A 13,117-nucleotide genomic window follows, 5' to 3' on the forward strand; every position below is an offset into this window, starting at 1 on the left:
GGAGTAGCCGGCAAGAAGGAACTGAAGGGTGGCTGGGTCGGCAGGGGTATATATCCGGCACCATAGCGGCACCACTCCAGGGAGTGCCCAGCCGACCCACTGAGTGTTGCTAGGGTAAAAGTCTTCCGACGAACGTGCATGCGGTGCGCACACACCTACCTGGAATGGATATGAGCAACACATCTCGAAGAACAACAGTTACAAAGGTGAGTAACCGTCTTTTCCCGTGTCCAGGAGGCACAGGGAGGGAGGGGGAGGAGTTGAGCAGCTGTGTCCGCAGACCCCTTGGAGTACCCTCGCAGACCCCAGGTTGAGAAGTGCTAGTCTAGATAATATTTAGCCCTGCCTCAGTGTAGGGGACAGGATTAGCTGACCTCTTGAGGTCCCTTCCAATCCTACCATTCCATGGTTCCCCAGTGCTCAGATGTGATGGTCACAGGGGCCATATAGGCAGACAGGCAATAGGATTTCTCTAAATATGATTTCTGCTCTTACTGGCTCTCTGCTCCTGGGTCCATGGTAGATCCAGCCTAGTGTCTCAAGCCACTCCTGCTAAGATCCTGAGGCTGCTGTCTGTGCACCAGAGCACATTTCCTTTCTGGCTAAGGTCAGAGAAGGACCCTGCTAGGACTGTAACTTGCTGATTGTCAGCTCACAGACCTCACAACACTGCTCCCCTCCCCCATCTCACCCTTGGTCTACCCTCAGCCTCAGGTCCTGGCCTTGTGCACTGTACCCACCCCAGCAAAGGTGAATTCTCCAGGTATCTTTGGAGCAACTATAGAGTCATCCAACTGCTTCTGGACAGTCAAGTTTTCCCACACCGCACCATGAGCAAAGGGCTAGAGGGGCCACATTTTTGGAGGATACTAGGAAGCCTGGGATATGGGTGACTGGACTCAGGCCCACATAATGCAGTGTGGATGCTGGAGCCTCAGGTTGGGACTCAGGTTTCAACAGTTCCTATCCTGGGGTTACAGATGCATTCAAGCCCTAGGTTAACAAACCCAGAGTCTGCTAACCCTGGGCTTACACTGCAGTGTAGACAGACCCTTAAGGCATTGTTTGGGAGCATGGGATTCCACTGGCTCCAGGCCTCCCTTGATCACAGGTGTCAGAAAAGTGCTCAATAGCATGCTCTGCTCTTGTTCCACTATTAGGTGCATCACTGAGTTCTGAGGCTCCTCATGACTTGAATTCAAAGCACCTGAGCACCAAGCAGAGGCTTTGGTCATAGCTGTAGACTTCTCTGCACTCTTGCTGTCTTGCCTGCTTCTCTGTCCTTCTCTTTTGCCTTTCAGAGACAGCAGAAGTATCTCAGGAGCTTTAAAGTGCTTATCAACTGCAGCCATGCAGTATCTGTATGCACAGACATGCCTCGTGTGTGGTGTCTCAAGACTCTGACTGAGACACACTCACACCTGCCTCCATGAGCAATCAGGCCCCAGAGTGAGCTCCTCAAAAGCCCTCTTGGGCTTCGACTTTTCCAGTAGTTGCACATAGCTGACCCAGAAGCCTGAAAGGGTCAAGCTCCCCACTTAGGTATTGATGGTTGACCTGGCCCATAGCAGCATAGATCCGACAGGATGGAACCCGGAGCTCAGCTTTTGTCCCGGTAAAACCTGAAGCCTCCTGTCTTTCAGTGGCATCTCAGGTCTTCTCACCAACATTGTTGCACCATTGCACAGTCCCAAACCTGAAGTGGGGCCAGAGGTAATTGCACCACAGAAATGCCGTGTTCATTAGTGTGATTGTTACAACCTGATCAGCGCTCAGCCAGCCAGCATCGTCGAAGGCAAATGAAAACTATCACTGTGGATCCCACTGTCATATCCTGCCTGCACTTCAGCCCATAACTTGGTGTCCTCTTCGGCTTGGCGCTATTGCTAGGGCCTCGCATTGAGGCTGTGTCTAAATCTTGCTGTTTCTTTCTGCATAGCGCCGCTAAGAGACGGCCTTTCCCAGCCATCCGTCCAGCTAAAATGCTCATCCCAGGCTCTCATCTTCTCGATTACTGCAGCCTCCTTCTCTTTGGCTTTGACAAATGTGACCTTGCCCTGCTCGTATCCATTCAGAACAGGCCTTCTAAGGTCTTTTCCTAGCCATTGGTTTGACCATGTCACACCTCCCTTTGCACCCTCCACTGGCTTCCCCTGCTCTAGGGCATCAAACACAAGCTGCTTGTCTTCGCGTTCAGGGCCCTTCACGGCCTGTCCTAACCTTCCAATCATCTCATATTCGCTATCAAGCCATCAGTGCTCACCTCTGATTGGCCCATAATGTCAGCCTGCGCTCCCCACGTGTTAAATGTTCCAACAAGCTACCTTGTGCTTTCCCTTGTGCTGCCCCACATGCTTGGGAGGAGCCACCTCATTATCCACCTCTGGATACAGTCTCAAAAATCTCCTTTGCTGTGACAGCTGTAAAAAGGTTGGCAAGGGTTGGACTGGCTGTGCACAGAGACTGCCACCTGTCATGCTGACTATTATTGTCTGATTGATTACTGGTACGCCCCGTCTGTCTGTCTGTCTGTTGTTTCTTGTCTTATACATAGATTGGGGCAGGACCGACCATCTTGTGACTCTCTCTTTGTACAGCGCCTAACGCAGTGGGGTTCAAGTCCACACCTAGGGCTCCTCGGTGCTTCAATGATATAAATAATAAATAAGATGATGATTATGGAACGCAAGAGAGCAGCACAGGAGTGGTGCTGGTATGCCCTGTCGCAGCATGCTGGCCCGATATGAGCCCTGGGTTTTACCCCTCCGAGGAAGGAAAAGCAGCCTCTTTCAGGAGGAGGCTTCCATGTCCATTGAAGGAACAGATGCTCGGGGGATCGGGGAAGGGCAGTTCTCTGCATTTTACACTTTGCCTGCAAGCCCCAGCAAAGGGAAGCAGAGTGCAGAAGCTTGTTTGGATTGTGTCAGGTGTCAGAGGTGCACACGGAAAAGGTACTGCCTGTAGAGCGTTGTAGAACACATACCCAGGCACTGAAAGCCAGCATGGAGAGCATTTGGTAACACGTTTTGGGGGCAGGGCAGGGCCTGTGGGGGGTGGCTCGAGCAGGAGACATTACGTTAGAAAAGTTGCTTTTCCTTGTGCTTTTAGGATCGAATCATCGATGCCGGACCAAAGGGCAATTACGCTCGATTTATGAACCATTGCTGCCAGCCCAACTGTGAGACTCAGAAATGGTCCGTGAATGGCGATACGCGGGTTGGGCTCTTTGCTCTTGTCAATATCAAAGCTGGTAAGGGACCTTGTTCTGTTGTTGACCCAGAGTTCTTGATGGTGGGGAGCCTGTGTCAGGAAAGGGAAGGGTCTCGAGCAAGGGTCTGGAACAAAGCCCTAGTACGCAAAGGGAGGAACACACAAGCGCGGCAAGGGCGGCAGAACTGGGGGATTAGCGAAGGGCCCCTGCAATGGAAATATTGGGGGTGGGGGGGGCTGATGTATATTTCCACCACCTGCCCCATGTTTTCCACTCCCCAATATCTTATGGAGGCAAGAGCGGGGCGCTGGTGTCTTTCCTTCTCCATGCACATGCGTGGTGGGGGGCAGAGGTGCGAGGGACCTGGAGGAGGGGCCAGAGGAGCTCCAGTGGCACACAGCATCGGGTTGGCCGCTGGAGAGCAGGTAGGAACTGCTTTCCTTTCCCAGCCAGCTATCGCAGCTGGGCCAGCCAGCGCTGGTGTACAGGGACCGTGCAGCGGGGACAGGGACCGTGCAGCGGGGACACAGTGTAAGCCCCCCACTAGCTGGGATAGGCTGGGGGACGGTGCACTGGCACCTGAGCAGGGCGACGTCAGTGCAGAGGGAGCCAGATACTGAGGAACTGCCCTATGAATGGCAGGAACTGTTGGGATGCCCCATCACAGCCGGGCTTCAGCTCCCCTTAGCCCCCATCGAGCCGTAGCAGCTCCCCCTGCTCCCTGTCTTTCCACCTCCCCCCTTCTCAGCAAGCGTCTGTGCCCCTGAGCAGAGTGGCACAGTTATAATTTCCCGGAGCCCAGCAATATGATTCCTGGCTTGCCACTGGCAAGCAAACAAACGCAATGTCAAAACTGGAATGTGGCAGGTGATGTGGTCTGCATCTAGTTGCCAATCCATACAGATCTACCCTATGGGAGGGGAAGAAGCTGGTGCCCCTCCACATTTCTGCCAGCTGTGAGTAGGTTCTGGTGTATCTTCAGTTCAGGAGGAGAAGCAGAACTTCCTGCTGGGTGGTTTGTCACAGTCCAGATGTTGCCATTGATTTCTTTTATTGCCAGGGACTGAGCTGACTTTCAACTACAACCTGGAATGTCTGGGGAATGGAAAGACAGTTTGCAAATGTGGCGCTCCAAATTGCAGCGGGTTCCTAGGAGTACGGCCAAAGGTAAGACAGCCCTTCTCTGGCTTCTCTTTATTCTTGGAGCTGGAGGGGCCTGCTTGCTGCAGGGATACAGAAACACCACGATAAATGCCACCGTATTTTCAAAGTGGTTGTGAAAATCCTGCTGGGGTTGAGCTGGGCAAACGTGCAAGTTCCTCACTTTAAGTTACCGGAGTATCTTAGACTTTGTTAAATCAGTGTAGGAACCAAATTCCAGAGGAGAGGACCCACACGGAGGCCGTGTCTGCACTAGGAGAGTACAGAAGTATTTTTCTCCAGGGGTTTAGCAATAATACATGAAAGTTTACTAGTAAAATAGGAACAGAAACACTCTATACTTGCACCAGAGATGAGCTTTTGAAGCTTCCTGATTTCGTAACCTTAATGTGGCACTAACAAGAATTTAATTTTTTTACTTTGAATATTACTGTTTGCTTGGGATGGGGACTTCTTAATGCAAACATGCAGAACCAGTTGGCCTCGCTTGCAGTCTTTGCCAGCAGAGTCTGAGCTGCAGCTGCTCAGTAGTACCACATGCTTCGCCAAGCAGCTTGTGAGCTCGGTGCTGTGGAGTTAGTGGGCACATGCTGCAACTGAGAAACTGCCTCGTTGAGAGTTGAGTTTGGTGCTGCACCACCAAAGCCTCACAAGTTTACAGGCCAGGCCCTGTGTTCGCCACAGCAAGCTGGACCTAAATTCTGTAGTGGGATCCCAGGATTTGTGGCCTTGTGGTGTCACAGATTAGGAATTCTTCAGCAGCCTCATTTCAGTGAACACCACAGCTTTTCCACTAATTACAGATGAGCTGAATCGCACAGTGAGCCCCTCTGTTATTTATTTTGATACTAAGTTCAGTTTATTGTGTGCTGTTGCCACATTTTCGGTGCATGGTGTGCCTCATATTCTTCGAGTGGTTGTTTATGTCCATTCAAAGTAGGTGTGCGCGCGCTGCGTGCACGCCAGCCGGAAGATTTTCCCCTAGCAGCGTCCGTAGAGTCGGCCTGGGCGCCCCCTGGAGTGGCGCCACCACCCGGATATATACCCCTGCCGACCCAGCCGCCCTCCAGTTCCTTCTTACCACCGGTGACGGCTAGCTGGAACTTCTCTGGCATAGCATTTTGGCGGTGTCCTATCCTTACCATTTAGTCCGTGTATTTAGTTATTTTATAGTTAGTTTAGTTAGATCTTTGTATATTGTTTTCGTAGTTGGGGGGTCCCCCCCACCCAGAGTCTTCATTGCTCACTGGGGCATGCCCGGGTCCCCCGGGTTCAAACTCTGCGAGAACTGCAGGAAATTCATGCCTAAGAGTGACCCGCACTCTGCGTGTTTGAGGTGCCTTGGAGAGAGCCACCAAAAGGACCAGTGCTCTATCTGTAGAGGCTTCCGCCCACGAACTCTTAAGGACAGGGCTCAAAGACTTAGAGTCCTCCTGATGGAGGTGGCCCTACGACCACCCTTGGACCCAGAACCGGCCGAGGCGAGGCCCAGCACATCGTCCTCGGTGCGGAGTGCCCCGGCACCGGCATCAGGACTTAGGGCCCAGCCCAAGTCGTCGAAAACCCGGCACCGGACGGAGTCGGGTCATAGGACCTTGGCCTCAGTGCAGCACCACTCACCTTCGCCAGCGCCTGCTAAGAGGAGGAGGCCAGTGAGGGATCGGTCACCCCACCAGGATCCGAGGCCGACACCTTCCGCGGGTGTAAGCAGACAGGCTGGGCTGCCGCCCTTGGGAGTTCCGTCGACTCCCGCACTGCAGAGAGGGCGGTCGAGTCCGAACCAGCCTAATTCCCCGGACCTCAGTGGAGACATATGCCCCCCGTCGATGCTGGAGGCATTCGAGGCGGCCTCAGGCCTAATGGGTCTCCTGGCACCGGCCTCCCCGCATCGGAGGGAGTTGCCTTCTGTGGCCCGTCCACCAGTGCAATCTAGAGGCAAGCCGGCCATGCTGTCGCCTCCCTCCCCGCACTGTGCTGTGAAGGTGGCACAGGACCAGATGAGAGGCTCCCCGCCGCCTCGGCACCGCTCTCCTTCGGCACCGGGTACTGCTCCCCCCAGGTCCTCGTACTCAGAGACCTCAGACTCAGAGGCAGACTCCTATCACTCCAGCTGGTCGCGGAGCAGGAGATCGGTGTCGGGGGTGAGCCACCAACGTTAACTGCAGTGGCAGCAACAATTGCAGCTGCCCTCGCAGTGGCCGTTTTGGACTCCCTGGGCCTACCATCAGTTGGTAGGCCAGGCATTTGGCCCTCAGTCACGGTTGGCTTCGGTGTCCTCGATGTTGGTGGCCCCAGCGCAGCTGCCTCCCCCACCGGCACCATCGCCAGGCAGGGGTGTGCCATCGTCAAGTTCAGCACCCCCTAACCGGGCAGCGGCACTGGAAACAGCTTTCGTTCGGGCTCCGCCAGCACTGGATGATACGCCAAGTCTCTTACTGGTGACCCCAGTACCAACCGCAGTGCCGCATTTAGACTCTGAACTGGCACGACAACCTCAATACCGTGTGCCACAGGACCCCGAGGGGCCGCGTGCACCGGAGGAAGGGCTGCTCCATGTAATCTCCTCGTTCTCCTCCCCGGGCGAGGCGGTCTCGGGCATGGCTGTGGCACCGGCCCTAGAGGACACTCAAATCCTCCAACAATTGCTTTGGCGAGCAGCTCAGAGCCTCACAATCCAAGCGGAGGAGATCGAGGTGGACGGAGACCCTATAGTGGACATTCTGGCCCCCTCAGGGCCATCCAGGGTGGCCCTCCTGCTGTAAAGACTATAGCTGTTACGTTCTGCACCCTATGGCAAATACCAGCCTCATTGGCCCTTACCGCCAAGAGGATGGAGCAGCGCTACTTGTTCGTGCCCTTTAGAGGGGACCACCTGTACACCCACCCTTCCCCGGACTCCCTGGTAGTAGATGCGGCTAACCAGTGGGAGCGTCAAGGGTTTCCAGGGTCAACACCGAAGAGCAGGGATGCAAAAAGACTTGAGCTCTTTGACAGGAAAGTGTACTCCATGGGGGGCCAACAACTCCGCATTGCCAACCAGCGGACAATAGTAAGCTGATGTGGCCACAACACGTGTTCGGCCATGTCGAAGTTTGCGGAGCTCCTTTCCCAGGACTCTAGATCACAGTTTTCAGCCCTAGTGGAGGAGGGCAAACTGATCTCTCGAGCCTCCCTCCAGGCCGCCTTAGATGCGGTGGAGTCAGTCTCGCGCACCCTGGCCACAGGTCTGGTCATGCTTCAGGGGGCCTGGCTCCAGGTCTCGGGCCTGCCCTATGAGGTCCAGCAGATGATTCAAGACCTCCCCTTCGAAGGGCAGACGCTGTTTTCGGAGTGTGGGGGAGTCTGGCCCTGCACCCCTCTTCCTGGATCTCACAGTGACTCTTAGCCAGCCAGTAAAACAGAAGGTTTATTGGACAACAGGAACACAGGTTACAGCAGGACCCCTCAATCGAGTCTTTCTGGGGTTTCAGGGTGCTTGGATCCCAGCTTAGGATACCCTGAATTCTGCCCACACAGCCCCAAACCCATACCAAACTACTTCCCTCCTGCCAGCCCCTTCCTTTGTCTTCCTTCCCGGGCAAAGGTGTTGACCTCTCCCTTCCCTTATCTAGCTCAGGTTACAGGCTCCAGTATAGTCCATCCCCTAAAGTCCTCCCCTGCTCTCCCATTCCCCACACAGACAGCCCCTACTCCATCACACGGAGAAAACGGACAAACATCTCCATAGCTTAAAGGACTTGAGGGTCATGCTTCGCTCGCTGGGCTTGCATACCCCCACGACCCAGCGCAGACAATTTAGGCCGCAGGCAGCCCTTCGCCCATACCAGCCACAGACTTGCCAGGAGGTGGGGCGCAGGCGGGGCAGAAATGGCAGGAGGCGTCACCAGCACCACCCCTTCGGCCAGGCGTCTGGCCAATCGAGACCACCATCTGGGCCTAGACCCCTATTTGGTGGTACGGTCGAGGGCAACCTACCAATCGAGACTCTGGATCCTTCCACCCCTACCTTTGGATCACGTTTGTCCCATTTCTGCCGTGCCTGGTCCTGAATTACGTCGGACAAATGGGTGCTCCGCACGGTAGAGAGCGGATATTCTATTCAGTTCTCCTCCCTTCCATCTCACCAACCTCTGTCCCCTCTTCAGGGACCCTTCTCACTTCTAATTCAAGAAGTGAAGTCCCTCATGGAGGCAGGGGCAGTGGAGGAAGTCCTCTGGGAGCTCAGGGGCAACGGCTTCTACTCCCGGTATTTTCTCATACCGAAGGCAAAAGGGGGCTCCCAGTCTCCTCTCAGCGAATCTCTTGGTGGATCGCGACTTGCATCCGGGAATGCTACTGCATAGCTAAGACCCCTGTCCCTCTGGTCACGGCTCAATCCACTAGGGTGCAGGCCTCCTCTGCGGCGTTCCTGGCTCAGGTTCCGACTCTGGAGATTTGTAGAGCGGCCACGTGGTCCTCCATCCACACGTTCTCGTCTCACTATGCCATCACGCACCAGGCTAGGTCGCGCAGTACTCCAGTCAGCAGTGATCTCTGACCCCGCCACCTAAGGTCAGGCTTGTGAGTCACCTACTTTGAATGGACATGAACAACCACTTGAAGAAAAAACAGTTACCCACCTTTTAGTAACTGTTGTTCTTCAAGATGTGTTCTTCATGTCCATTCCAACACCCACCCTCCTGCCCCTCTGTCTGAGTGCCAGCAAGAAGGAACTGAGGAGGTGGAGGGTCGGCGGGCCCCTTTATAGGGTGCCGTGGTGGCACCACTCCAGGGGGCGTCCGGGCCGACCCTACGGACGCTGCTAGGGGAAAATCTTATGGCTAGTGTGCACGTGGCGCACGCACACCTACTTTGAATGGACATGAACAACACATCTCAAAGAACAACAGTTACTAAAAAGTGGGTAACCATTTTTTTTTTTTTTTGCTGCATCATAGAAATCAGGGGAAGCTGGAGGTTTTGGCAGTTGGATGGGAGCAGCTGATGATTTGGGCCTGGGGGGTTGGTTTGGAGTTTTATGATAAGCACATTATGGATGTTTCTGATGAAACAATCAGCAGTGAAGTAGCTAATTGTGTTTACACTTAACTTGCCATTGTTGGGATCCAGAATTAACATTTCAGTCTGATGACTGAGGTAGGTCGCTCCCTCAGAGGGATTGTTTCAGGCTATCTGCAGACTCAGGAAGACAGCACAGAACATAAGAACGGCCATACTGGGTAAGACCAAAGCTCCATCTAGCCCAGTATCCTCTCTTATGACAGTGGCCCATGCCAGGTGCCCCAGAGGGAATGAACAGAGCAGGGAATCATCAAGTGAGCCATCCCCTGTCGCCCATTCTCAGCTTCTGATAAACAGAGACTAGGGACCCCCTCCCTGCCCATCCTCACTAATAGCCATTGATGGACCCATCCTCCGTGAATTTATCTAGTTCTTTTTTTAACCCTGTTATAGTCTTGGCCTTCTCAAGATCCTCTGGCAAAGAGTTCCACAGAGTGACTGGCTGTGTTTTGTGTGAAGAAATTACTTCCTTTTGGTTGTTTTAAACTTGCTGACCCCTAGTTTTTGTGTTAGGAGGAGTAAATAACACTCACTTACTTACTTTCTCCACCCCAGTCATGATTTTATAGACCTCTATCATATCGCCCCTTAGTTGCCTCTTTTCCAAGCTGAAAAGTCCCAGTCTTATTAACCTTGCCTCATACAGAAGGTTTTCCATAGCCTTCTGTTTGTTTTAAAGACTCTCTTTAAAACCATAAAGACTTTACAAAAAAAGAAAAAAAAAAAGTCAGAGTTCAGGCCACATCTACCCTGCAGAGGCTACAGTGCCACAGCTGTGCCTCTGTAGCGTAGATGCCTCCTCCAGCGATAGAAGGGGTTTGTGCATGGACATAGTTAATCCACCTCTCCCCCTTCCACTGTTGTAGGAAGTATCTAAGCTACAGAGAATTCTGACATCAATCTAGCCACGTTGACATTGGGGGCTAGGACGACCGAACTACGTGTTGCACAGGGCGCAAAAATTTTCACAGCCGTGAGAAATCTAGCTAGATCTAATTTTTAGGTGTAGACCAGGCCTCGGAATGTGCAGAATAATTCTTTAGCAAGGAGTATGTTTCACAGCAAGAGGGTATTGCAGGGTCTTGCTTAGAGTGATCATCTGCTTTTGGAAGTGCCCTTGCTATTCAAATACCCTGTGTTCCATGCAGTCAGTCCCCGCATGGCAGTCACCTCCTGCTCTCTCCCTCCCCCCCCCCATACCTGCACTCAGGGGCAGGACAAAATCTGGCCGAGAGGGTTATTTACGTTAAAGCTTGAAGTTTCAAATTCAGCTGGTCTTTTAGTTATTCCCGTGATGGTGGTCAGGTTTCTTGTAGTGGGGAACAATGTGTGTCAGTAAATCCTTTCATTACTCACCAACCTCCCAGGGGTTTGTCAAGCTGTCCAGAAACAATCGCCTTTTGGCAAAATCCAAGTATGGAAAATGGTAGCTGAAAAAGGAAAGGCTTTGTAAGAGTGGGAACCGCTGCAACTTTAGCTAGAGCAGTTACAACTGCTGTAATAGCCCAGCTGTCACACCAGAAAAGGAGAGAGACTCCTTGTTTCAGTACATATCCAAATAATGAAATACGTCAGTCTGAGTTCTGTTAAATTCTGATCACCATCACTTGTCAGAGAGAGCCATCTATTCTGGTAATCCTCAATCTTATTTCCATTGTGTGTTACTTTGCCATTGCTAAATACAGTGTAGTGGATGTTTTTACCAGCCCGTTCAGTGCAAAGCTTCTAGACGGTTTCCAGATACGGTAGCAGCAACAGACAGTTAACGTGGGTTTCATGAAACATTTAGAAACAGCTGTGTCAGATGCCAGGTTATGTCTCAGGTTTCAGTGGCAATGTTTTTCCAATTATGTATCCTCTGCAAAGCAGTTATTTCCCAGAGTGGGATGCGTCTCCACTGCCCTAGATGGGGTTGAAAGCACCATTCTCATCCCGTTCACTTTGGCATAACTCACAGCATGTATCATGAAGGGTTTTAAAGGCTCTTCAAGTACTAAAATGTGCACTCCATAACAGGAAGCTAATGTCCCCGAATCACGGTCCATGGCTTTGATACTTTTTAGGATATAAAGCAAATCTGCTTTTAATTCTTTAATGTGTAAAAACACTTACATCTCTCCCTTTGTTTAATCTCACTGCCTGGAGTTTGTCATTCAATCACCAACATACCAGTTTTTGATTCTTGTTTACCAAAAAAAAGACGAGATTGGGTCCATGCCTAGGGAGGAAGGTTAGTCTGGCATGAAACCCAGGAATTCAAGTGGCTTGGCCCTGCTGTGTACAGATGGAATTGTTACTTGGCTTTGGGTTTCATTCCAGTTGTTCCTCTGTTTGAACTCGCAGAGTATCCACAGTTGCCTTGTTTTGGAGATGACAGTTGTATGCTAGATGGGCAGCTCTCCTGTGGGAAGATACTTCAGCATGGCCTGTGCCACTTGCTTAGATCAGCCAGAGGGAGCAGAAAGAAAGGAGTGGGGGCAGAGACCAGTGTTAATTTGTATGATCTTACTTGCAGAATCCCCCTAACCTTACAGAGGAGAAGTCCAAGAAGTTCAAAAGACGGCAGCAGATGAAGCGCAGGTCACAGGCAGAGATCATGAAAGAGCGAGAGGATGAGTGCTTCAGCTGTGGAGACGGAGGGCAGCTAGTTTCGTGTAAGAAGACAGGGTGCCCAAAAGTGTACCACGCAGACTGCCTCAATCTGACCAAACGGCCAGCAGGTCAGTAATGCCTGGGGCAACTCCTCTGGGCTCTGCTCTTGGGAAGGTAACTGTACAGACCTGCACTGCTAGGCCTAGCTTGGGGAAAGCAGATTCTCTGCTCACTAGCAGTAATACACAATTGGAGCTTCTAAAAATTATAGATCGTAATTTTCCAAGACGAGGTATCACACCCACCATGAGGCAATTCTATATTGGACCTCAGTATAATGAATAAAGTTGAGTTGATCACTGGACTGGAAGTTGGTGGTTACCTAGGGACCAGTGTTCATGACCTGTTTACAATTCATTGTGAGCGAACAGAGAACAGTCCCAACCAGTAATATATACACTGGGTGCTTCAAAAGGGCTCATTTCCTGAAGCAGAGAAAAATTACGAGAAAAATTGGGAGCTGGGGAAGCAGAAACACATTTAGGCAGTAAAATGTGAATGAAAAATGGGAGTTAATAGATGACCCAAAAGGCACAACTCCACAATCAAGAAAGAGGAGAAGTTTGGTTAAAAGTCCATCCTGGTTCAGTGGCAAATTAGAAATAAAATATCAATATATAACAAATACGAAAAAAGGGGGAAATATAATAATAATAATAATATATAAATTAGAAGTTATGAGGTTTAGAAAATTGATAAGAGAAGCTAAAGATAGCAGGGAAAAACTCATTGCTGGCAGGGCTAAGGTCAATGAGGAGATTTTTTAAAAATATATCAGGAACAAAATAAATCCTAGCAGTGGTATTGGCCCATTACTTGATGCAGATGGTAAAATTGTTCATATTGATGCAGAAGAGGAAGAAGTATTTAATAAATATTTCTCTTCTGTATTTGGAAAGAAGCAGGATAAAGGACTCGTATCACATGAGGATGAAGAAGTATTTTCCAATCCATTAGTGATTGAGGAGAGTGTTAGACAACAACTGCCAGGGATAAACATTTTTAATTCACCACCCAAGAGTCCTAAAAGTG

The 13,117-nt window shown here is 51.3% G+C and overlaps 1 protein-coding gene across 4 annotated transcripts in view; it reads left to right on the plus strand.

Moving 5' to 3' along the window:
- NSD1 (nuclear receptor binding SET domain protein 1) overlaps positions 1-13,117 on the plus strand; it is a 124,385-nt gene that overhangs the window by 95,081 nt on the left and 16,187 nt on the right. For all 4 annotated transcript variants that reach the window (XM_075068221.1, XM_075068220.1, XM_075068222.1 and 1 more), the window contains 3 exons: positions 3,109-3,250; positions 4,272-4,378; positions 11,949-12,153. In XM_075068221.1, the coding sequence (XP_074924322.1) occupies positions 3,109-3,250; positions 4,272-4,378; positions 11,949-12,153 (454 nt within the window). The remainder of the gene's footprint in view (positions 1-3,108; positions 3,251-4,271; positions 4,379-11,948; positions 12,154-13,117) is intronic.

This window comes from Chelonoidis abingdonii, chromosome 7 (assembly GCF_003597395.2).
Source record: "Chelonoidis abingdonii isolate Lonesome George chromosome 7, CheloAbing_2.0, whole genome shotgun sequence".
Classification (NCBI taxonomy): Eukaryota; Metazoa; Chordata; order Testudines; family Testudinidae; genus Chelonoidis; species Chelonoidis abingdonii.